The following is a 26,207-nucleotide window of genomic DNA, read 5'->3' on the forward strand; positions in this document are numbered from 1 at the left end:
ACACACACACACACACACACACACACACACACACACACACACACACACACACACACACACACACACACACACACACACACACACACTCGCAAGGTAATGTAAATCAATAGAGGCCAAACGGCGTTGATAAACACACGAAAAAAGTGAGTATGCGTCTTGACAACACGGCATACATACGCCATTCCATGAGATCAGTCTGCCATGTCTATACAACAGCTCACAAAACAACAAACCACTTCTGCAATCTTTAACAAACTTGGACAGTTTCACTCAGTATTTGACCAATTTGTGCATCTAATGTTTTACCATTATATCTTAAGTCAAATACTCAGTGATGACTCAAATCAAGTAAGATGTGTAACAACAGTTACAGATTTAAAGGGGAACTCCACCTTATTTTAAACATCAAAGTCAGTTTACAGGAGTACTACTGCATTTTTAAATGCAAAATTTAATTGGAAAGAAGTGATCTTACAAGACCTTTGTAGCCTGCTCCTGATCTTTGCTTGATGCTAACGGCTCGAGGCTACATTGGCTGCTACACAGGTGCAGCTGCTGAGGTCAGAGAATGATATGATTTTGTTCCAGACAACACAGGTTTAAACTGGTCTTAAACTAAAGATAAGCTAATGACAGAAGTATATTGAATGTCCTCTGCTGTCTCTTAACTTAACCCAGATTGTATTTAATTTAATTTGTTAGCTTGCTTGTTCTTAAGCTTTAATCTTCCAGACATCTTTGAGATGCCATAGCTTTATTTATTTCTTCCAAATTATGTAAATAATGTTAGCATGTCCCTTTGGGGAGAAGAACCACAACTTTTTTTCTCTCTTTAACAATAAACTTAAAGCATTCTCCAAGTATGTTTTTACTTAAAGTCCTTGTTTACATGCGTAACTGCCGAAGCAGCACATCAACATTGTTTAGCTTTGTGCTACAAATTCAAAATGTCACACGTTAACACTGATCAAAGCTCACTTTCTCCTAACAAAATAATATTGCACTTAACATCCTTGCACACCAGCCACCATTATTCTCACACTTAATATATATTTACTGACATCCTTGCCTGTTGCATTCACACAGATGTAGTTTATCCTCATACAGAAACATCAGTAAGAAAGTCATCTTAAAAAAACACAGGGGGGCTAGAAATGACACTAATTTTCAAAAGGAAGTATTCTACACTATACTTGTACAAATCTCTGGGTTTTTTTCAAGTGCTATACAGCAAGAAAAAAAAGTTTTCTTTAAAATACATTGCCAGCAGGCTACTGCTCATCCTCATTTTCCTGTCCTGAACCTTCGGAGCGATCACCTTCTAGTCGATCTGCAAGAAAGCAAAAGCAGATATTAAAGAGGGACAGATAAACCAGAAGGTCGACAAAGTCCTAAGAAAAACTGTCTATGAACATTGTGCATTAATATTCAAACTATTTGCATGAATTAAAAACAAAAGTTGAGTTTATGTGTGTGTACCTGATCTGATGTGATTTAGGGAGGCCAACATTCGGAGCATGAAAGAAGCCGGGACTGTGATTGTGTTCCTAGTTTCCTCTAGCATAAGCTCGTTCCGAGTTATTACCTAAAAAGAAAAGAAGAAAAAGAAAGATGAAGAAAGCGATGGTAAAGGAACGTGAATCTGACAAATAACAGGAAGAAAGGGAAAACGTTCATGTCTGCTTTTTGAAAAGAAAAGAAAAAGTCAAAGGAGACATTTTGGGAAATTAGTGACACTTTGATGAGAAGGTTTGGTAACTATGAAGCCAGCAGCTGGTTAGCTTAGCATAAAGACAGGGGAAACAGCTAGCCTGGCTCTGTCCAACAGTAACAAAATCCACCTACCGACATCTCAAACCATATATAACATGTTAACATGTCAATGAGATCACTAATTAGCACATTATATATAGTGTGTTTAATCTGTACAAAACCTAAAGTTTAACAATGTTAAAGTTAAAGCTGTAGTGCGTAGTTTCTGCCGCCCCCATGAGGAATTCTAAGTAATATCAACAAAACTGTCGGCGCGTCCACATGATACAAGCCTTCCATGACCGCCCCCCCCCACGCAGTTGCTAGTAGTCAAGGAGGACACGGAGGATACAAAAAAAACATGATGGACTCTTCAGAAGAGGTAATTATCTTCACTCGAGCTTCTGCGCGGGAAAGTCACCAGACGAAACAATCTTCTGAACATAGCCATACGGAGACATACATAGAGAGTTGTGTGGAGCTGATAGTCTTCATTAGCTTTGTAGCAACTCATTTGGCAATGGCTTGAATGTAACGGACGTTAATTAATATCAAAAAGTTACGCACTTAAGCTTTAAATAAACCAGCACACTCAAATAAACCAATCAATTCACTGATTTCACACATCTCTTGGCGGATATACCTCATCAGCTAGGACTCTGTTGAAAGATGCTGACTGTTCCAGTGGCGACCAAATCTTGATATCGTAGTCTATCCCTGAAGAAGCCAGAACTGAAACAGACCAGAAAATGAACGTTAACATCTGACGGAACATCATCTTGGAGCAGAGGACCATGTGCGGTGCAGAGTGACAGTGGGACTCACTGGGGTCGTAGGGGTGGGGCTGGAGGCAGTTCACCACGTGGTTGTCTGCTTCCAGCAACATGAGGTGCTCTGCCGTGTGTCTGTCCCAGATGAAGATGTGGCCGCAGTCCGAGCCGCTCATCACGAAGTTGTTGCCCCAAAAACAGGACTCCTTTATCTGGACAAAAGAAATAAAACCACCTTGAATTTTACACTGCTAAAGGAATAGTTCGACATTTTGGTAATCGCTTATTTTGCTTTCCATCTGAGAGTTTGATGAGAAGACACCACTCTCATATACGTTATGTACAGAGCTGGAGACAGTAGATTAGCTTAGCATAAAGACTAGAAAACAGTTAGCCTGGCTCTGTTCAAAATCCTGAAATACACCTCACTAATTGTTTGTTTAATTCGTACACAAACAGAAATGTAAAAACAACAACTGGTAGTTTTAGAGGGCGTTATGTGGTGTAACTATTTTCTGACAAACAGCAGTTTATCCATCCGCCCAGAGCTCATCTGCAGCTTCTCTGACAGCACAGGTACAGGCATAATTCGTACCAAACCTGGCAACCTTGCAGTGATGACAAGACTGCAGAAAGTAGTTACCAGACTGTCATTTGTCAAGAAATAATTTATATACAAATAAACGTATTATTATTGTTTACGCTAAGCTAGGCTAAGTGCCTCCTGGCTCTAGCTTCATTCTTAACACACAGACATGAGAGTGGTATCGATGTTCTCGTATAACTCTCAGAAAGAAAGCAAGTATTTCTCAAAATGTCAACTCATTCTTTCAAAAGGCATTTAAACTAATATAATGTAAATGGTTGGTAGATGTACCATTGTCCTGGAGTTGCGGTGGCCTTTGTAGACCATCTTGACTGAGGGTCTCCTGATATTCTGGGTCTCGCTCTCCTCCATCTCCCTTCGTTCTTTCCTCCTGCGAAACAGCTCCTGGATACGAGCGGCTGCTGAGCGTCTGAGAAACACAAGAAAACCAATATCAATGTATAAATGTGATTATAAATCTTCCAAAAGGAGAAAAGACACACAAACCCATGCTGTCTCTGATGCTTTCAGACCCCATGCTTTGAATCTTGAGTGAAATGTATGCTGGTATAATTAATTCAACCAAATAAACCCCAAGCTAGAAAGCAGCCACTTTCAAGGCAAAACACAACCTAACTTAATTAAGCCCTTTATATTATTGTGCAAAGTCTTGTCCATTATCCACATGACAGCAGTGTCACTTAATCAAATCCACACTTGTATGCATGTAACATAATAGTTGAAAAAAAACAGTCCTACTGAGGATGAAAAACTGTGCACATGCACACATTCTTTGTTCATTCATCGCTCTTCTGTACAAAATCTTCAAAATGTGGCTGTTATGCTGCTACTCACGCCATCTGTGGAGTCAGTACTCACATGCACATCATTCTAACTCTACAGTTAGCTGTGTGTATATTAGTTTTTTGTGAGCGAAATGACCAAATCAAGACAAAAACCCGCTATCGTGTTGTGCTGTTGAGTTTTAATGCTCTGCTGCATGTCACACACCTGACAGGTTAGATGCTTTTAGTGCAAACACTTTACCTGATCATCCTATCTCCTACTGCAGATCCTCTGGAATTTAATCTAGATTTGTCGTAAAACAGTCAATGGGAAGGCATCACAAAAATTTAGAATACCCACCCTTTAAAAGTGATATTAAACCAGAGCAATGAGATAACGACCTGCATTCAAATACTGTACATGAGGGTGTTTTCTTGCTTGTAGTGAGTGAATGGAGTAGTCTAGTAAAACGTACCTCTGACCCTGACCTCTGAACCTCGTTGATGGGATGAGAATAGGATCGTCGTCGCTGTCATCAGAGTCCTGGTTGGCCCGGGCAGGCTGACTCTGGCCCTCCTCTCCCTCCTCCATTCTGGGCTCCGCTCTCCTGCAGCCTCCTGAAGTGTCCTCCATACCCTCCGGCTGACTCCTTTCCACCGCTGAAGAAGCCACAGTGTCCCCCTGAGAGGAGCCCGCCGCTGGGGCCTGAGCCGATGAGCTGCCAGGAGCACTGGAGCAGGAGGCGCCACACGGCGGCTCTGTGGAGGCTGCCGTGACAATCTGCTGCCCCGACGACACAGAGGGAGCTGAGGAGAAATACATATAAAAAGGTGCGTAGTAAGCGAGGCTGCGCAAAGATTGTTGATATTTAAACTCAACTGCCAACCAAATACAACCCCCTCTTCAGAAGCTCCGCCCCCCAGATTCACAGACAGATTACTACTGGCCGGCGGCCACATTCACATGCTGCCTCCCCCCCTCCCGCCCCTACCATCAACTGTTGCCGTCTGTTGCTGATTGGCTGGAACTGTGTTTTGTGGCTTGTGCGCACCTTTCTGTTTGTTTTCCAATTACACAGCCAGGGCTGTGTTAATCCAATACACCTTTGTCAAATTTGTGATGAAATATATATATCTATATATATATATAGATATATATAGATCTATCTATCTATCTATCTATCAAGTATATATATCAAGTAACCCTTTCAGTTAAGTTTTGAGTTAAAAGGCGAAAAGTCACTAGTTACGTAAATGTGATGTCAATTTTAAGTGTCATTCTCATTAAAAACAAAACAAAATAACTTAAGGACTCCTACCTGCACCAACTCTCTATATTAGAAAATAGAGAGTTGTGTGACTGTGGAGATATTCGCTGAATTTGACAAAAGGTGTATTGGATTAACATCACTTAATATACCTTTGATACATGTCAGGACTTTCTAGTATTAATGTTTGTATATTTGTATGCTTGTTTCCACAAATCGCATCTTTCCTGGCCTCCAGTGGTTTAATTTCACGTCTTCTGGCTGTGATGTACAGGTGCACATGTTCTGACCACAACCATCAGTGATGGAGGGTATCAGAGGTGAAACTGGCTTGAAACTTTTTTACTTTTTAAAATTTGATTTCAAAAGTCTGTCAAACCGATTTTCATGATGTTGAAAGACTCACGTTGCTCTGACACTGAAATCTCCGTCGACAGACTCTCTCTGTTCTGTGCAGCCACAGCCTCAGATATTTTGGGACCTCCACTGCCCAAAGAGCTGGATGTGCTACTGCTCCTGTGGAGGAAGATAAAAACAATGACTGAGAGTCTCTCAAGCCTCTGAGGGTTTTTAATTGTTCCGCAATAAGGAATGTGTTGTACAAGGCTGATGATGCATCTGTATTCACTACATTTCTGTCAAATTCAAAGAGGGTTCTTTCTGCTTTGCAAACTGTAAAGGAACCAAACAAACATTCTGCACACTGTTGGTCACATCAAACATCAACTTCATTATAAAATAAAATAAAAACAAGCAACAAAGCTCTGCAATCACGCTTAATTGTTGATGCAATGATCCACAACATATTGACATGAAACTGAAGAAATATAGTTTCCAGCACAAATATTCTAAGGTTGCTGCTGCCAGATGGGTTTGACTATGATGCCTGCTATCTATTTGTATTTAATTTGCATGAGGTACGGCATCATTTTACTTTTATTCAATTGGTTAGTAGTTGGTATAAGGCAGCCTCTACAGGGTCCATTATCACATGCTTCAGGAATAAAGAGCTGCTGTATAAACAAAGTTGACAATTGTGCAGAAATGATCATTTCATGCTCAAATTAAAAAAAACTTCCAACAAAATAATCAACACAATAAATGTGTTGGGGAGAACAAAAAAAGTTTCACAATGATTTTAAAGAGGCCTTTTATCTCCTTGTACTCAGAAATCACTCACCACTCATCAGTGAAGTCCAGCTTGATGGTGCTGGTGGTGGTCCCCTCTGAACTGTAGTGTAGGCTGAGGACCGGCTCTGCTGCACTGGGTCGACTGGTACCACTGGAGGTGGAGGTGGTGGGAGCACTGGTGCTGACTGGTACAGAAGCAGGTTGATCAGGAGGTGAACCTGCAGCTTCTGCTGCTCCTGTGAGAAAGACACAGACAAAGCAAGCAAGAATGATTTATTGTACAAAAAAACTATTCTGATAGAAAAGCTTTGGGATTAGAATTATTTTCCCCGGTTGTTCACAGCATGTAATCGGTTGTTTAAAAGCACATTAAAAAAACATGCAACCTTCTGCTGCATCACCATTGATTTACAACACAACATGCAGCGGACATTAACAGAGCGGACAAAGGTGGACACGCTGTAATGGACGACTATCACCAGCCACAGCAACAAGACAGAAACACATCAAGACACAAGAAACATCAAGTCAAAGCCCCTGAAGGATCGTTATTAGTCTTGTAACAACCTGGTTTATAGTAGATTTTTAAAGGTGTTGGGGACAATTTATTTTTACCTCTTGAACCAAATAGTTCCCAATGAAGACTGATGACAGCGACATTTGTGTGTTATCAAGATTAGCATGTAAATAAGTCAATATTCAGATTTAATTTAACAGATTAATATGATTTAATTAAGTAGATGATTGTAATGAATTATTATTACTACGGTCATTATAGCATCCTTCAGTCCAAGTCCTAGTAACTTGGGTCAGATAGACACACTGTCTCTCTGCAGGCACAGAAATGTGTCTGGATAGATAATGGGAGTAATGGGAAAGTAAAGTGGTGGACAGAGAGAAACAAGAAGCATGAAAACAACGGAGGACGACTGTGCAGAGGTTTGAGAGAAAGTGTTTGTGTTGATGAGGGAGGGTAAAGAAGAAAAGTGGGTGGCGGGGGGGACGACGACGCACCCTGCTGTTCATCAAGAGTCATGGATCCCAGCTGTTTGTTAACCACAGATGAGGGGGAATCTGGAACACAAATGAGACCGACTAAACATCTGACACAGATCTCAAACCTGAGGGCTTAACACAAGTCAATGCGCACGGCGGTTAAAAACTTCAAAGTCATGTTAAAAACTTCAAAGTCATGTTAAAAAGAAAGCGATCCAAGGCCAAGCAGGAGGAGCTGTAAAATCAGCCAAAGGAGAGAAAAGCTTCATCTGATCATTTCACATTCACTGTATGTGCAAAATGAGTATTAGAGATTAGTAAGTCTTGAACATTCACACATGCTAACACGTCCTGCTTAGAAATGGTTAATTCTTGCAATGTTACAATAACCGTAAAGCTCACTGTAAGACATCACAATGGAAAATACAAACATCATAATAATACATGAATGTGATGGCAATAGTACGTGTCATTCTCACGTCTAAATAAACCCCTGAGTACCTTTTATTTTTTTAAAGATTATTTTTTGGGGCATTTTTGTCCTTTATTTGCTAGGAAGACAGGAAAGGAGAGCGAGAGAGAGGGAAAGGGAAATGCAGCAAAGGGTCGCAGGTCGGACTCGAACACTAGGCTGCTGCGGTAAGGTCTGAGCCTTAGTAGATGGGCACACTCAACCAGGTGTGCTAACAGGGCGCCCACTGACTCCCCTTTTTTTTAAGATAATTTTTTGGCCATTTTAAGCCTTTATTATATAGGACAGCTGAAGATGTGAAAGGGGAGAGAAAGGGGGAATGACATGCAGCAAAGGCCCGCAGATTGGAGTTGAACCTGCAGCCGCTGCAACAAGGACCAAGCCTTTGTACAAGGGGCACACGCTCAACCAGGTGAGGTATCCAGGCACCGACTCCCTTTTACATCAAAGTCACAACTGTAATCTTACCGGGACAAACCTTTTAACATCCTCTTAATTGAATTGAATATCGTCACATTAACATAAAGGCTCAGAGAGAATAAATGAAAGTCTTGTTTGCAATTAGAGCATTTTAAGAAATTCATCACTTATCATCTTTAGTTCACAAAAAACACACAACGACAAAATACCGTGAATGCGCCACTTTTACGACATTAAAAGTTGAAATATTATGCAAAATGCACTCTTTCATAGCTTTTCTACATACATATGTGTCCCTGGTGTGTCTAGAGACCCCATACGTATGAAAAAAGACCATCACTCTATAAAAAGGATTTCTCCCCTTGCAGTGTGGGGAAAAAGAGGTTTATAAACAAAAAACCACAATAATCTGCATGTGAGAATAAGAATTCTAAGTCATATGCTTGTGCACTGAAGCAAAGGGCCGCAGGTCGGAGTTAAACCCGGGCTCGCTGCGTCGAGGAGTAAACCTCTATATATGGGCGCCCGCTCTACCAACTGAGCGATCCGGGCGCCCAGCTTTTTCACTTTAACAGGCACAGTATAGATAAAGCCAGTAATATCCCATGGCTGAAAAGGGCTTTAGTTATGATTCCCAAGTTTGATTGAGATCAAACCAAAGTGAATCAAGCCCAAAAGTACAGACAGCTGATCAGTTTATATCATTAAAACATGAGTGAACAACCACATGAGTCCTGAGGACGCCAAAGCAGAGCTGGTGCCACTCGGGTGAAAACTCAAGCAACAAGTGGAGCGATGGAGTGAGAGCATTAGTGAGTGAGGGGCTGAGCAAACAGTGGAGAGGCGACAGTGATTGCTACAGAGGTTAATAAGTAGAAGGTGCATTATTAGGGAATGGGAAGAGGATCACTGTGATATTTGTGGTCAGTTCTAGCAAGGCTGGGTCTATCTGGAGACTAACTGTCTCTACAAACAAGACATGTCTGCTTTTCCTACATAGAGGGTAAGATGGCAGGGGAGGGGTCCAGGCAAACAGCCTGTATGGAGGGGAGGTGGGGGAGCTCAGAGGGGAGGGTAACCTGTAGGGGGATGCATCTCAGCGGCAGCAGTAGTAGCAGCTCTTTCTGACTGTCTCTCAGGGGCTGCAGAGGAAGAAGAAGAACGGGCAGCTCGCTGACCCTGTCCTGGTGGGTCGCCCAGCCGAAGTAACCTCTGCAAACGCCTACACACTATACTTATGGGCAGCCGATTAGGACCGTACTCTGATAAAGAGGCAGAGGAAGAGAGGGAGAGTGAATGCACGATTAGAAGACTGAGAGGAAGGATGTAAGGAGAGGATTGAGAGGAGAGGGACAGGAAAATAAATGAGGAGAAGGACAACAGGATGCTGGAGGAAAAGAGAGTGAGGCTGCTGCTTGAGTAGAGTGTGAGGCTGCTGCTTGAGTAGAGTGGCTCCCACACACACACACACACACACACACACACACACACACACACACACACACACACACACACACACACACACACACACACACACACACACACACACACACAGGGGAGTTGATCTAACTCACTCTACTGAAGACTAAAATTTGAACTGTTGTTTTTGTGTACTTTATCAAAGTGACATTTGTGTGCGTTTGTTCTCCTACCTGAGAGAGTGGGTTCTGACGTGGGCGTGGGGGTGGGGGTGGAGGTCCCGGCCGTGTCAGCCTGACTCCTCTGTTGGGAGTCAGGCGAGGAGGTGAGGGGGGAGGAGGAAGGGGCCGAGCTCTCCACTGATGAGGAGCTGGAAGGAGGAGGTGCTATGACTGTTGATGACGACCCTGAGGAGGAAGAGGAAGTGGATTTAGGCATGGTGGCAGCGGCGGCGACAGGACCGGCAGGTACCTCCGGGCCGTTTGAGCCCACGGGCCTCTCTGGGATGCTGGACTCCTGACTGGAGCCAACGGCAGGGGCAGCTGGGGTATTCGAGGCCCCCTCTGGACCGGCAGCTGTTCCTGATACAAGTAAAGAAATAGATGTTTATAATCTCTAGGATGAGTGGATTACTTTTTAATTAAATTTTAATAAAATCTCACAAAATACAACTCTAAACTCCACCTGCGTTGTAAAATATTAATACTTTATGTACAGTTTCACTCTGCATTTGTGGTGCTGACACATATAGGTAAATGGATCCATAGTAAAACACATATTGCTTGACTTTAATTATTTATTTTCAGTGACAATGTACACTTCTCAACATCACTGTAAGAGGCCGGTGTTTGCAAATTGTTTGGCTAATTTTCAACTGTTGTCCTTTTCTTGTTAACAACCAGCACTATCTTATACAACAATAAACACATTTTATTATTTATAATTAAGTAATGTTAAAAAAATATGCTAACAGACAAAAAAACTGTAATAAATAATGACATGCAGCAGTCCATGCACCCCTGTAATTTATTTTTAAAAAATGTTTATGGAATTTGTGTGAAACATCTGAGTCAAAATGTGAAGATCTATCTTTACAATTTTATAGTACATTTATTTAACGCTTATTTGTAGAGGGAAAAGTATATAGCATGAGCAAATGCCACATAGCACAGCATTTATAGCCTAAGCTAATTTGAACCAACTCAACAACAAAAATACAAACAAATCAGCACAAAACTCACAAACAACACACACATACACAAGGACTTTTAGAGTGTCTGATTTGCTGAGTGTTGCCAGTTTTTCAAAGACGGAGTACCAGTCAATGTCTCACCTCTGGCTCGTGTCTGAGGTCGAGTTCCTCTGCTGCCCTGAGCTTCGCTGGCCTCCTCAAACCAACGAGACAACATGTCTGACATCCTCTGCATCAGAGACACGTTTGGGCTCTGCTCTCCTGCAAGAGCGCAGGAGAAACATGTTCACGCTGGACGTAAGAAAAGAAACATGACAAAGTCGAATATGTTGGGACAATATTGCAATATCGATCCTGACTCCACACAACATAGTTTAAAGAACTGTTGCTTCTCATGTGGGGCCTTAGAAATAAAATGCAACTGTTAATTTGAGCAAATACTGATTCAGTGACTCAGACTTATGTTTTGCAATTTGGACAATTTCACCCAATAACGACTAAAGGGGAAACAAAGTGGAATAAAGGTGTGTTTGATATGCAGTTATTGGGACACTGACATTGAAGTCGAACACAGACACGGTTTTCCATGAAGGAGCAAACTACTTTTTGGTGGAGGCATCACATTTGTAACTGCTTACGTGTTTAAGTCGACAAGTTGCACAGCTCACTAAATATTGAATGTGAGAGAAATTGTTATGCTTTAGTTAGCAGCCTTGCAAGAAACTGTAATTATTACTTAACTTTTATATAAAAGATTAAGGAAAACATCAAAATGGCAAATGGGGGGGGGCGTTGTCTCAGAGCCTCGATCCATAATTTCAGACCTCTGCTTTAAACTTACTGAGCAGGAACGTGTACATGTCAGTTGCTGTACTGACTGCTCTGATCTTACCGTCTCGCTCTCTCTCACTCTCAGGACGAGCTCGGGGTCCAGTGTCAGACCAGTCACCTCGCAGACGGAGGCGCTTCACTGGAGGCTGCCTCAGCTGTAACACACACACACACACACACACACACACACACACACACACACACACACACACACACACACACACACACACACACACACACACACACACACACACACACACACACACACACAGAGAGAGAGAGCGATTAGCAGTTTGTCAGTCAAAGCATGGTCAAAAATAGCTCCGCTGCCAGAGCAAAACACTGCTCATCTCTGTCAGTGTCCTCTTTAAAGTGCCCCCTCCCTTCTGACTGCATGACTGAGGTTGCCACCACTTTCCAGTCCCCTGGCTCTCTTTGCAGGGCAACAGGCTGCAAGCCAGAAATAGAAAAAGGGGGTCTTAGTGCAGGGACTATCAACTGCTTTATGCAGGAAATGTCATTAGGTCTGGTTATAGGCTGGAGGTGGTGAAAAGGAGCAGAGGCTGTCAAAGAGCAAAATCCAATGAAGAAATGAGGTTACAGGTGGAGAAAAAGGGAGAGGGAGAGGGAGAGAGAGAGAGAGAGAGAGAGAGAGAGAATGAGCCTTTGCTTGGCCGTCCCCTCCACTTCAGCCTGAACTATTTTAAAGGATAGAGGAACACTGCCTGCGTCGGACGCTGTATTTGGAAAGGAATGTGTGTGGTGGTTGCATCTCGACACAGCTGAACTCACCACGAGGCTTTGAAACACTGGCACCATGATGCAGCACATTCAGACACACATGAAGACCAGTGCTCACAGTAAACACTTTCAAACTAAATGCTCACCCAAACAGAAATGATGACCCAGATACATTTGAGAAAAACACTTGAGAACACATGTTTAGATTTGGTTTTAATTTAATAATCCATTGTGCCTTTTCTTTCTCTATCACTGTGTCTCTTCCCCTCCTCTCCTCTGTTCCTCAGGGTCATTTTGCTCCACTCACTGCACTGCATCAGCTGGTGCAGATTTAGCAGTCTGCAGTAGACTTAGAGAAGCAGACAGCCACAACAAGGTCTCTTGTTGTGTTTGTTTACAGTATCAATAACATCCCTTTCACTGCCTACATGGAAGACTCTGCTTGGCCACACATGCTTATGTTTATTTTCAAATAGTACCAATTGGGTACAGCTTATTAATACGTAGGATACGCAGGGTTTAATCATTTTAATGTGGAGTATATGGATGTTTAACGATACTATATACTTATAGCCCTTTCTACAGCATTGATTTTCTCTGCATCACATTATTACTATACATTTCAATTAGAGCTGAACATAGTAGTCTATTAGCTAGTGTGTTAGCATGCTAACATTTGCTAATTAGCACTAAACACAAAGTACAGCTGGGGCTGATGGGATAGTCATCGGTTTTGCAGGTATTTGGTCATAAAAAAAACAAAATTTAACATTTTAACCTGATAATGGCACTTCATGGAAAAGGAAGGATCAGGAAGTTATTACAATTATTCCTGAGAGGAACGTATAGACCAATTTCATGGCAATCCCTCCAGTAGTTGTTGAGATACAGCATTTCATCCAAAACCACAAATGTGAACCTCATAAAAGGAAAAAAATCAGAGGATCACCAAATTCAGTAGGATTCATCCTCTGCGAAGCATGAATGTCTGTACAGAATGTCATGGCAATCCATCCAGTAGATGTTGAGATGTTTCAGTCTGGATAAAAGTGGTGGACTGACCGGCCAACAGTCTGCCATTTCCATGTCATAGCTACAAACATACAGTTCCTATCAGGACTCATGTGATGTTATGAGAGCTGCATGACAAGAGTCATCACTGTCACTCACCTCCTCCCTCCTCTCCTCAGACGGGCCCTTCAGCTCTCGCGCCTGGTCATCTTTAGGGTTGAACAGGTAGATGTAATCAGACGAGTAGCTGACCAGAACCTCCTGACCGTCCTCGCTGTAGCACAGAGAAGTCACGCGACACGACTTGTTGGACAGGTGAGCGGGAACAAACCTCACGCACATGCCCGTCGTCCCCCGGCCCATGTAGTTACCTGCGGATGAGAAAGAGAGTCTCTAACTATCTGGTTGATAAGGTGGAGAGATATGCCCCTGGTGGGGCCTTCATATCATCATACTCTCTGTTGCTCACTGTTCCAAAAGCCAAGACAAAATTCTGGACCAAAACTGTGAAATTCTTTGCCTCTGATTCTGAGGACAGCTTTAAAAAACTTTCTTTGTATGCATTTTAAAGTTTTAACTCACCAAGACCAACAAAGTTGATCACATTAATGTAGAGCTCAGATTTTAAAATGACTACTATATAGTACTAGGGCCAAAATACAGCTCTGATCTGCTGCTACGTTATGAACCAATAACCATTCACATTTTATAATTTTTGCATAAAAACTCCCAGAAAACTTGAGAGAAACTGTCTGTTTGTTTGCCAATGCCTTTTAATATATGATACACTAAATTATGTTTGCTTATTTATTATCACATTTTAGTGGCTATTTTATTGGATAAATGTATAGATCCCAAAGTTTAAGATATGTCATTCAATTATTGAAATATCAAAAATGTTTTACATGAAGACAAAGAGAGGGATTTTGATATTAAAACATATATTTAACATATACTAAGAGATAAGTGAACAATTAACTAATATATAAGAACTTGGAAAATGTATTTTGCTTTTTACTGTGTCTTTAATATCTGTTGTTTAAATGGTCTTTTCTTTCCTTTCTTTGGTGTTCACTCTTTGAGCATAAAAATGTATTTGTGTACGAGGGATGCTCTATAAATAAAGTTTCTAATGTATTCTAGTTGTCAGGAGCATTTCAGAAGAAGAGAATAAAATATTTGTGTAAACATCTAACAATAGCCACACAGGGGAGCAGACACAGCACAGCAGGACGGGACTAAACACCCAGAGAGGAGCCCCTCAAACCTGCTTCATCTGTAAGCTAAGCTTAACTTAATAATAACAGCTAATAACAAGAATATTACGCCAACAAAAATAAATATTAATATAAATAGTCTTTTATTGCTATATTTTTTTCCTTCTCAAAAACAACTCTAGTGACATCAAACATACAGTGAGCCTAAAAATCAATGTGAATCTACTAAATCATTAAATATAAAGAAAGAGGAAGCTGAGTGAAAGATATCCGCCTGCAGGACAGTTTACCTGTCGCTCTGGTGCCCAGCATGCGTCTGTCGTAGATCCGCACTGAGCTGTCAGAGCAGCCAACAGCCAGGTAGTACGGCACCAGAGGAGAAATGGATATAGAGGTTGCTGCCCTTCGACAGTTTATCAGGATGTCCTGAAATCAAAGCAAACACAATGGCGCAGAGGTTTCAAAAACAAAAACAAATTATAAAGTCAATGAGCCTTTTTCTAAACTCAGCAGCAACAGAGGTGGCGTTTTAAGAGTAAGAGTATTTACAGTCACATAGACTTGAGGACAGTTTTGTCCAGCTAATCAGCTCCGACAAAAATATTTTCAATAGGTTGTTTTCCAGCTGTGGATGCCCACTTGTAACACTAACATGTTGTATGGTAATTAAGAGGGAGGGGTAACAGAGTCTGGTAAAATTACTCTGACAGTCTTAAGGTCACGCGTACCGAGCTCCAGCAGGAAATAGGAGAAGATGCAACGCAATATAGAGGGCACAGTTTCACACACACAAGAGATAGACTGGAATTACTCCAGTCAGCGATGCTGAGGTCAAACTCATTTAACAAAAATTTACCAAATTAATACCAATTCAAACAGCCAATAAAAAAAATATATTAACAAAATGCAAAAAAGAAAATACATAAATAAAATAAAAGGAGGTAGAATGAAAATGAGATGTAAGACACTTGAGGAAACTAAGTGATTTAGAAAGAAATATTCATTACGCACTATTATGTATTAAACATTTTAAAGAACAGAAATGCTGGGGGAAAAAATAATTTTATCGACCATAATGTGCCAGTTTTTCCACAACAAAAAGAACTAACATATCCCCAAGTAACCATACACTAGTTATACTGAGACCCTCCCTCAACTGAAAGGAGAAAAAACATCCCAGCTGTCACCGTACATCTTTGCAGTCTTCTTTAGTGCAGCTCGTCTTCGTGCGGAGGTCAAACCATCGCACCGTGCCGTCCTCCCCACACGACAGAAACGTGTAGGGGTCGTTTGGTACCGTCATAATCTGACAAAACAAAAAGAGAGGCTGATGTTAGGAGACAGAAACCACAAAGAAGAATCTCATGTATGCTCTGTGATATGTTTGACCAGCATTTCTCGTGTTCAGTACCTCATAAGCTGTTCCATAATGGCAGGTGAACTGACACTGTCTGTTGTGCTCAGGACTCTTCTCAGTGTTGGTGTAGTAGATGATGCCGTCTCCGGAGCAGGAGATGATCTCCTGATCGTTAGTGTGGGGCATGAACTTAGCGCTGAAGATATTTGCCCGGTGACCTGAACGTATGGACTTCTTGACCTGAGGAAGAGAAAATACATGATGGCTGAATGGGAAGTAACTGACGTAAGGTAACCTCCCAGGTCCCACGTCATCACCTAAACACACACACACACAGTTTATTTGGGTGCTCTGCTTCAACAAAAATAAGAATTGCAATGTGTTTGTTTCCCCTAAAACAATTTCAGGGAAAGGTGGTGTTTCCGTGGTATAAAAAGTGATATTCTAATCATTTTTTCAACTTAAAATGAATGACGAACATGAATCTTTAATAATAAAAGAAATCTTTCTTTTAGAATCTTTAATAATAATATATCTTTATTTCAGACTCACAAGTAGGTCCATAACAGGAAATGTATAAAAATATACATCCATACAAAATACTATACATCTGTCATATTAAAAATGTGTGCAAGCTGTCATGCCAGCGTTTTCTGAAGCAGCTCTTCCTAGGACGTAATAGAGCCTCTATGATGCTATGAATTACAAGTTTTATTTATTTTCAACTAATGAACTGAGCTGCTGACATGTTTTGGGGCAAAACCTGCATCAGGGAATCGCCAAAATGACCAAAACATGAGACGCTTTCTTTCTCTATTTTGAGGAAACAAACACATTTATATCAATTTCAAACCTTATAGCACATGAACTACAGCTGTGAAAACCGCTGACATTGAACTAAACTACACATTGGGACCCGTCCTATTAATACCTGTAGTGTTTCTAAGTGACCGACAACACCAGTTGCTACAGTCGCTTTTTGTTTTGATTTGGCTTTTCTTTAAATCAAGAAATATTTTAGATATATATATATATAATAATTGACTAATATCCAGCACCCAAAACTCTCATGCCAACTGAGCTACAAGTGGTTAAATGACAAACAGCTGTAAAAAAGTCAACTTCATCTGCTTTTTGTTCATAGACAACTTTATTGATGACAACCTACCTTTTTGTTGTACGGGTTGGAGATAACCAAAAAGGTGTCGTCTGACCCCGACAGGAGATATTCACCTGTGTCGTTCCAAGATATAGTGTTGACCTGCGGAGAGGATTAGTAACTCTGATTATGCAAAGATACAGATGTTTGCGGTTTCCATTAGTGCTGAAAGGATTAGTTCATTAATGGATTTGACTTTCACTGACAGAAACAAAAAATCAACAACTATTTTGAACTAAACTGAAACTTTGATTCCAGCTTCTCAACTCTAAGTACTTTCTTATTTTCTTTCATTTGATATCATTGTAAACTGATTAAAAAAATAACATTTTGCATTTTGAAGACGTCAATCTGGGAAAATGTGACAATTTTATAGAGACCAAACCAGAGGCTCCCAACCTGGGGGTCTGTACCCTCATGAGGAGTCGCAAGATAAGTCTAGGGGGTCAGGAGATGATGATGAAGGGAGGAAATAAGAAAACAAAATGTTCCTACAGAGAATTACATTTATTTTTCTGTGTTTTCTCTAATCTGTGCTTTGATTGTGAAATGTTGCTATAGTTTCACCAATTCAGGCTTAAAGAATTATTCAAATGGAACAAAAAAACTAAATCAACTGAACTACTCACAATACATTACCATGCACCTTAAAGTGCCCATATTATGAACTGTTGTGTTATTTTGTGTCTCTGATACAAACTTGGAAAAAAACATCCATGCTGTTTTGAGTGAGATACGGTTTTCTATATAACCTGCCTTCAGTCTCCAGGTCAGCTGTTCAAAATCTGCAGGGCTTTCTACGTCACTAGCCAAAATGACTCATTCTCAATGGCAAAACACTGCTACAACACACACAAGTTCACCATAATCTAAAGAACTACTTACATGTCCCTGTTCTGCAGGTATTCCACGCAAAGTTGGAAGTTCGCCCTCGTTTAGAAGAAGTCTCCTGGCTAATCCTGCCTTGTACTGACTGAAGTTAGAGAAACAGCTAGCTAGCTGATGTGGTCCTTACCTAGCTACTGCACATGTGCGACTCACAACAAAGATGGTACAGAAGTGAGATGTCTCACTCTGTAGCTAAAACAGAGAGCTCAACACACAGGGTGAAAAGAGGATCTGCAGAAATGTGCAGTACAACAAAAAGATGTTGTTTTTTGAGAATTAAACCATGTAAACCTATTCTGGTACAACCTCAAAATACAATTATGGTCCTAGGGTGTCCTTCTTCCTTTATCTTCGCTTAAGATAAGCCCTAAAATGTTATGGAGTACCATGGGGGAACAGTCTTGAGATGCACCCAATCATTAAATGACTTGTTGATTCTCCTGTGAGAGGATTAGTGTCCAGGATTTATGCTAAACTGATGCAAGTATCAATAATATCTGATGTGATATTTATGTGAAATTCCTACTGACCCGATTGTTTTGTTACTTAATGACGACTCTAAATTACACCTGCTTGGGAGACAGAGGAAAGTTTGGCTAGCCGGCTCAACCGCAACCAAGAAAATGATAGCTCAACGCTGACTCCCCCCCTCACTCGCTTTGTATAAAACAGTGGTTGGCGTACTTCCTGGACATAGTTATGCTTGAGCTCTCTACAGCAAGGATTAACAAAGCCAAGTCATCAACTATAGACCTATGGAGAAACGCAGCAGCACATGGCGTTAACGAGCTAACTTCAGGTTCAACCCAGGGTTTTCTGTACTACGAAGGTGGATCACTTGTGATCGGGTTCAATCGCCATGGTAACTTCAACCGTAAAAACGGTAAGATCAACCGGTGTAAAAGCACCGCCTACTGACCAATCAATACTCGATTGATAACTGCATCACCGTTCTTAGAAGATCAGGCGGAGCTCGGTGCGCAGAGAGAGAGAGAGAGAGGGAGAGAGGGAGAAAGGGGTGCGCACATAAAAGTTAAAACATTTAGAGACCGACAACCCCGTTAGCATTCCCTGATGTGTATATTTATGAAATATATAGATTGTAATGGGAGGGAATTACATATCGGCTCGGCTTCTTGAGCCGTGTGTTGCCAATGTGCACATCAGTTTGAATTTTGTTTTTATATATTTTATTTGCTCTTCCCACTGCCAGAGTTGAAACTGAAATAATAGGCTAAAGCAACGACAGTTTATGGAAAGTGCACAAGTGTAATTATGGTCAGATCTTGGTCCTGACTGATGGGGAAGTGATATTAATAAGCGTTTTACGCATCTACAGCGTCGGCTATTTTTTTGCCAGCTTTCCTTCCTGTTTTAGGAAGCAGCGACTGTATTGCGTTTTGCCTGCAAAACTGTGTCTGTGTTATTCATATTTATGCAGAATTATAATTTCCTCTTCTTATGTAAAATATGCGGCTCTGGTAGATGTTTGCGATTGGTCGTGCTGTGCAAACACCGCCTCTTTTATGTGAACGCGCGCGCCGCTGGATTGGGAAACCCTGAGTTGACTGAACTAGTCAATAACCAGCGTCGTGATACAGCTTATGCGGGACCGCGGGTGTTAGGTTAGGTGAAGCCGGGTAACTGAAAGAAATCCAGGATCCATGTTGATCTCGCTTCGTAGTACGGGCCTCTGGTGACCTCAACATCACAAGATTTAGACGAGAGTGACTAGGCAAGGTGTGATTTCTGTTTTTGTTTGTTGTTGTTTTCCTCGAGACCGCAGAGGGTGGGGGAGGGTTTTTGTTCTTGTTCAATTGTATTTGTATGTTCTAAATATAAAAAAACACAATAAAAAAAATGATCTGAAAAATAAAATTAAAATACAATTATGAACCTGAAAATGAGCATAATATGGGCACTTTAAGGGTTCACAATCAAAAAAAAAAAGGTTGGGAACCACTGAGGGTCTAATGTCCTTGTCAAATTCAAATTACTTTCATTAATATTCAACTGAAATCACTGTCAAATCATGGTCACACATATAATCCATCCATGAATATAAAGTGTAGCACAAGAACATTCACAGTTGGCTGTCACGCTGTGGATCAATACTTCATTAACCCCTGCTTGTTGCAGCTTCAGTGTTTTCATCATCACACTTTTGCTCTTCATTTCCACAGACTCCCACTGCTGCAATAAATGAAATTACACTGCCTGCCTGTCCGTTTACCACATCCTGCAACCTGAACCAGAGGCTGAATATTATAATACATTTTAAACTGAGAAAGTTTAATCGATTTTGATCATCTGAAGTAAAATGGTATTAGATTGTGAGGCGGAGTGTAGGTGAATCTATCTTGTCTTTCTCGTGTGATGAAAGATTTAGAGGCAGACGGTGAGAGCAGATTCAAACGAGGGGATGAGGTCTTTTTTTAATCACAGGTCTACCTTGTGTAACAGCAGGCCAAAAGTCCAACAGTCTTCACCTTCTACAGGCAGATTGTATCAGGTCTGCTAAAAAGTACATTTACGTTATATTGTAATGTTTCCTACAACTTGTATTTTTACTGTGTCAACTGGGAATAAACTAGCCTGGTTGACACCAGACCCTTCAGTTCGCATAGCAAATCTCAAATTTGCCGGAAGTTCATCAGGGTTTTCCCAGGCTAGGAATAAACTGCAAATCTCTCATTCTTCGACCAAAAACAGCAAGTTGTATTTTGCAACTGATACAACTACTACCCTGTTTCCACTAATTTTGCAATGTTTGGTATAGCTCCTTCTCGCCCTATCATACCACTTTAACCACCTCATCCAACAGCTGACACGGTTGAGGCGTGCTGAGCCACCTATACAAAAACACTCAGACCATCCACTTACTGAGAGGATGCAGCGCACCACTGGGCAGTGTTGCAGTTTATTGAGGACAATGAAAGAAAAATGGGTGACAGCTTCACATGGCCAAACATTGTGTTTCTGGTCATTTCTTTGTATGCGAGGTGTCTGGAGGGGTGTCCATCTCTATGTTTGATGTATTTTGTAAAAAGAAAAATGCCACCCAAAAAAAAAACAGATGTTCAGTTGGGTCTTCACCTTCAGTTAGGGCTGCAACTAACAATCAGTTTCATTATCAATGATTATTTGATTATTTAGTCTATGAAATGAGCAGAAATGAGCCCATCCTAGTTTCCCACAGCCCAGGGTAATGTCTTCAAATGTCTTGTTTTATCTGACCAAAACAAAAACAGAGAAAAGCAGCAAATCATCAGATCGGAGAGGCTGGAACCAGAGAATCTTTAGCATTTCTTTTTACTATTTTTGCTTGAAATATTGTTAAAAGTGACCGGGTTGGTTCAGTGGTAGAGCAGGCGCACATATACTGAGAGGTTTATGCCTCAACGCAGAGGTCCAGGGTTCGAATCCAACCTGTGACAAATGTCCTGCATGTCTTCCCCCCCTCTCTCCCCTTTCTCACCTAGTTGTCCTGTCAAAAATTAAAGGCGGAAAAGTCCCAAAAAATTATCTTTAAAAAAAAAAAAAAAAAAAAAAGAAATATGGCTAAAACGATTATCAAAATAGTTGCATTATTTTTCTGCTGATCCGACAAACCAATAAATCAGCTCTACCTTCCATATCTGTGTCTTCTTTATCAAATATACCTCCACTCAAGATTGAAAGACCTAATATATAAATAACATGCAATAAAAACGTTCCTCTAATCCTTTTTGAGACGAGGCGGGAATTGAAGTGACGCTCTCCTGTGGTTGCTGTGGTGTTTTGACTGGACTGATGTCCAGGCTGATAGTGTGACAGAATGTGTGACTGTCAGCTTCAGGTTTCTCAGTGGTATTAACCACCTGGAGTTAAAGATCTGCTCTCTGTCAGACACTTGGGTTTCACAAAGTGGTCAAAAAAAGTGGCATGGTGTGTTGTTTTTCTTTGCAAGACGACATTAACTAATAAAAAAATGAAAACAAGGGCACTTACACAGCCATCATGTACATTCAGTGTCCCTTCAAGTTTCAGTCTCTGGACAAATTCTCTTCTACCTGTGAAAAAAAAAAATGTAAAAGAATGACAGGATTTTGCTTTATTTCTTATCCCATCCATCCATCCATCCATCCATCCATCCATCCATCCATCCATCTTCAGTGTTTCCGTAGCATGTACTTATTCATGCAGGGGAAGCCTCCGTTGATCTTGCTTGTGCCAACAGATAAAAAAGAGAAAAGATGCTGCTGATGGATGAGACTATAAATGCAGGAAAAAGTGGTCTGATAGGCCCATATTTTAATTATATATATATATATATATATATATCTATATCTTTCTGCTGTATCAGGAAATGAGTGAACAACATGTTCTCTGAACGGACAGCTGTTAAGAGAATAAAGTGACAATAAAACACAAATTAAAAAGTAAGATTTGATGGGGATTTGTGAGTTAGCAGCAGTATTAACTCAATTGTGAGGAAAAGAGACTTATATTTTGATCTCTGGATCAATTACTCATTCGTTGTTAGAGGAGCCACTTCAGGATGAGATGAAGTATCGCATTTTTTAAGTCATAATTCTTTGGCTTCCTTCTTCAAAGAGTTATTACTCATCATGCAACAATAAAGTCATTTTGTGATACTTTTTCCATCACTTTTCCAACATGAGTTGTGTCCAAAATCCACGTTACACACCAACTCTAAACATCTATTTTTTGGTACTTTTGCATCTCATTGTGGTCGACTCATTTTGGTTCTCTTTGTGGTCATTTTGCAACTCTGTAGTCATTTTGTGTCTCTCTTTAGTTGTTTTGCGTATGTTTGTGGTCATTTAGCTTCTCTTCGTGATCGTTGTTTGTTTTTTTTTCCCACAGCAACATTTTGTGAGTTATGACCCCTGAGCCCCTGTGCCTGAGCCCGGTAGTCCCATTCAGTAATCCATCCATGGCCACATATGAAAATAGTAGACTAATTATATAAAAATATTCTTACTACAGTCATGATCAGACATCTCACACAAGATGTTTTTCACTTGTTATCATCATCATATATGTAATGTGTCATCATGTGATATCTTGTGTAAAATGTGCTTGAGAGATATAGTTTAAAAAGTTAATTACAACAAATGTACTAGAATTTACTAACTTTTGGTATAACAAAACTAGGGACTGTAAGCATGTTGGTTAAAGATGGGTATGTGAATATTGTTGTTTAGGCTCAGATACATTGTGAACCCTGGTCCACTTTTAACTTGCTGGGTTCTTCAGGTACCTCGTGCCAGGACTGAACTTGGAAAGACTGTGCAGCAGCCTCATGGAACCTCTTGCAACATGACCTAAAACTAAATACTTCTATATCGCTTGGACGCTTTAGGGCTCTAATAAATAACTGTCCACTACTCAACCTGTAACAGTTTCAACTGATATTGTGTATTGTTTTGTATAACTGTATTTCTATTTTAAGTGGTTTGTTATTGATTGTTTGTGTGATGTCTTTTGTTCATGCTTGGCATCATTGTCAGGTGATTCCCAGAGTCTTAAATAAGGGTTTGAAATGAAAAATATATCAACAAATTATTATTTTCACTATCAGTTAAATCGGTTGCTTCTTTTTAAAAATATTATTATTAATCAATTATTTTGATGGTTTATAAAAAGTCATAATTTAAAAAAATGTCCATCACTGTGAAATATAGTGGACATTTTTTTTAATTATGACTTTTTATAGAGCACAACCAACAGTCCAAAACCCAAAGATATTTGATTTACAACAGTAAATCATTGCTTTAGAGAGGCTTATATCAGAGAACGTTTGACATTTAAACTAAAACAAACAGATTGATAGATTAAAGATTGTCAAAAAAATATTTAGAGATAAAAATTGAACAACAGATACATTTACAAATTGATTTACCTGAATGTGACAATACATAGTTTGTGTTTGGCCAGTTATACATGGAAATTAGGAAAATCTGCTAAAATGCCAACGTTGATTCGGACATGCCTAATGCATCGAGTAGTTTTATCTCTAATTTAACACCTATTCTAAAATGTTGTGTTTTATTAGAGTTACTGGGTGTGTTTTTGAAGTGTCTGATCAGCATATTAAACAGGGATTAATATCATTATTAACACTTAAATCTTGCTTAAGTTCAGAGAAAGCCCAAAGGTTACACACACATTTCTTTTAACCCCCCCCAAAAGTGTCTCTGGAATTCAATGTTGACCACTACTTGTTGCCCCCATCCCCCATTTTAAAGCTAAATATAACCTACAAGAGCTCAGACCCACACATCACTGCATGTATCCCTTAACCATAACACAATAACAGCTCAAACCATATCTCAGTCAAGCTAAATACAGCACTGACTAAACCTCTGGGGCACCTGCCTCACTTCTACAGGCTTATAAATCTTCAGGAAACCAGGCTGACTGTTAGACAGGCCAAATTGCAGACAAGTCTTATAAACCTCTCTGTCTCCCTGTGTGCCAGCAGCGCGGTCCTCGGTTTACACCGCGGCCACTGTTGTTTTATCATATTATTCTCTCACAACCAACACAGAGATCGACATGCAGCAAAACATAGGTAAAGTCTCACTAATGAGGACTATCACTGCAAGTTAACTCGCACTAGTTAGTGTTCTAGTTTTGCCCTTGTTAAGCTTAAAACATGAATGTAAAACAAATATATACATTATTTTAAACCACATGGCACAGCTACCTTTACACACTGTAAAATTAATCTTTCAACCTAGTATACTGACAAATGCTCTTATTTATAAGTGCCATAATAACATGCCAATGTATCATTATATCTTCTTGTGAGACGATTGAAACACAGTGTCATGCGAGTTTAAAAAAACGTGTTTTAATAAATAGAAATGGAATGAAGCAAGTATTATTTTTATGTGATCTGTTAGTCTTATGAAGTTTGGAGCTGAAGCAGTCACCTTCCTTTATTCAATGTGGAATATTACACTTTTTACTCCATATTTCCTTGCTTGATTCTATTGGTCTTGTGTCTAAAGTTAACATCAATTTTACAGATTAAAAATATATTCTATGAGGCAGACGTATATCCCTACTTTACTATTCTCATTTGTGGTTTTCAGTTTATGATTGTTCATATGTCCCAGGTTGCTGTGAGTGCGTTTGGGAGAATGAGACCTTGAGCACTTTGTTGCAAAAAGCACTTTATAATGCACCAGTCCTTTTATAAATACATTACATGATTGATCCCTGCTTTTATTTAAATTATGTTATGCAATTGTAGTGCTATACTTTATAGTTCAGTTACATACATACCATATAACAGAAATAGCATTTATGCTGCAATTCCTGTGCAAAATAATGGCATATCTGAATGAGATAAATATAATTTTGCTGCAGCTAATACCTCACAAAAGCTGCAATATTAAGGATTATATATCATATTTAATCCCATCTAACGTTAGTGCTTAAACTCTGGACTCTCACATCTCTGCTTTTACATTTGTAAATTAAATGTACAGGCGGTCTCTGCTGTGTTTACACTTTGCAGAAGGAGTAACTTAGCTCTCTGTTATAAAGTAGATCGGAGCACAGTCATGTTGGGTCTAGCTGTCATTGGATGTGCTTCAGCACCGCAGACACAGCCTTCAGTGGAGTTACCTGCCATACACAATGTTAAAATAATAAATGTGTTCTTGTCATCTCACCTACGTTGCCGTTAGCATCAAAGAGGCTTGTTTTGTTCTTACCTAAATAGTTGGTCCTGATGGTGTTAGGCTCGTTGTATCCAATTAAACGTTTATTTACATCCCAAACCAGGTTTCCAGAGCAGGACATTGTGACCATATGTGGGCTTTAATTAACAATAACATTGAAACTAAGCTAACCCGTTCCTGTTGATGTCGCCTTTTATCTATCGTTGCTTGGGTTTTGCCATGGAGATCAGTCCCTGTGTGTCGGGACAGCGCTAACGTTAGCTGGCTGCGACACTCAACGTCTGCATCGCTGGAGGTGAAAGACTCGCTCCTGTCCTGTCTCCGCTGTCCTCATGAGTTTACATTCACTGTACTGATGCTCTATGCGCTGCTAACTATCTGTCCTGCTAGCCTAGCCTGGTTTATTTCTTCTAGCAGGCAGCGGTCAGCTGTGTCCAAACAACGCGATAAACTACAGGGAGGATAGGAGTGCTCGTTTTAAGGAATCGCATAGCTGTCGGGGCGGAGTGTAT

The 26,207-nt window shown here is 40.3% G+C and overlaps 1 protein-coding gene across 2 annotated transcripts; it reads right to left on the reverse strand.

Moving 5' to 3' along the window:
* Positions 1 to 852: 852 nt before the first annotated feature.
* Positions 853 to 26,158, reverse strand: dcaf6 (ddb1 and cul4 associated factor 6). Of its 2 annotated transcripts, XM_078262129.1 has the most exons (19): positions 25,729 to 26,158; positions 21,986 to 22,047; positions 17,117 to 17,209; positions 16,003 to 16,188; positions 15,784 to 15,897; positions 14,882 to 15,017; positions 13,534 to 13,745; positions 11,684 to 11,777; positions 10,933 to 11,052; positions 9,833 to 10,180; positions 7,307 to 7,366; positions 6,342 to 6,528; positions 5,568 to 5,677; positions 4,370 to 4,700; positions 3,400 to 3,538; positions 2,578 to 2,734; positions 2,396 to 2,484; positions 1,480 to 1,585; positions 853 to 1,330 (listed from the first exon to the last, which is right to left on the reverse strand). In XM_078262129.1, exons 1-19 carry the CDS (start codon positions 25,823 to 25,825, stop codon positions 1,272 to 1,274), a joined length of 2,700 nt encoding a protein of 899 aa, XP_078118255.1. In that variant the 5' UTR covers positions 25,826 to 26,158; the 3' UTR covers positions 853 to 1,271. The 2 variants fall into 2 exon arrangements, with proteins under 2 accessions (XP_078118255.1, XP_078118256.1); XM_078262130.1 differs by lacking the exon at positions 7,307 to 7,366.
* Between the last annotated feature and the right edge of the window lie 49 nt (positions 26,159 to 26,207).

The sequence above is a fragment of the Sander vitreus genome, chromosome 11 (assembly GCF_031162955.1).
Source record: "Sander vitreus isolate 19-12246 chromosome 11, sanVit1, whole genome shotgun sequence".
Taxonomy (NCBI): domain Eukaryota; kingdom Metazoa; phylum Chordata; class Actinopteri; order Perciformes; family Percidae; genus Sander; species Sander vitreus.

Bases quoted from the DNA above. Each gene is read 5' to 3' on its own strand.
- dcaf6 (XM_078262129.1), bottom strand. From the start codon at position 25,825: ATGGTCACAATGTCCTGCTCTGGAAACCTGGTTTGGGATGTAAATAAA. The intron at 17,210-21,985 runs GTAAGTGCCCTT...TCCTCTCCGCAG, and splicing joins TGAATGTACATGATGGCTGT to GTCAACACTATATCTTGGAA. The intron at 16,189-17,116 runs GTAGGTTGTCAT...TCTCTTCCTCAG, and splicing joins CCAACCCGTACAACAAAAAG to GTCAAGAAGTCCATACGTTC.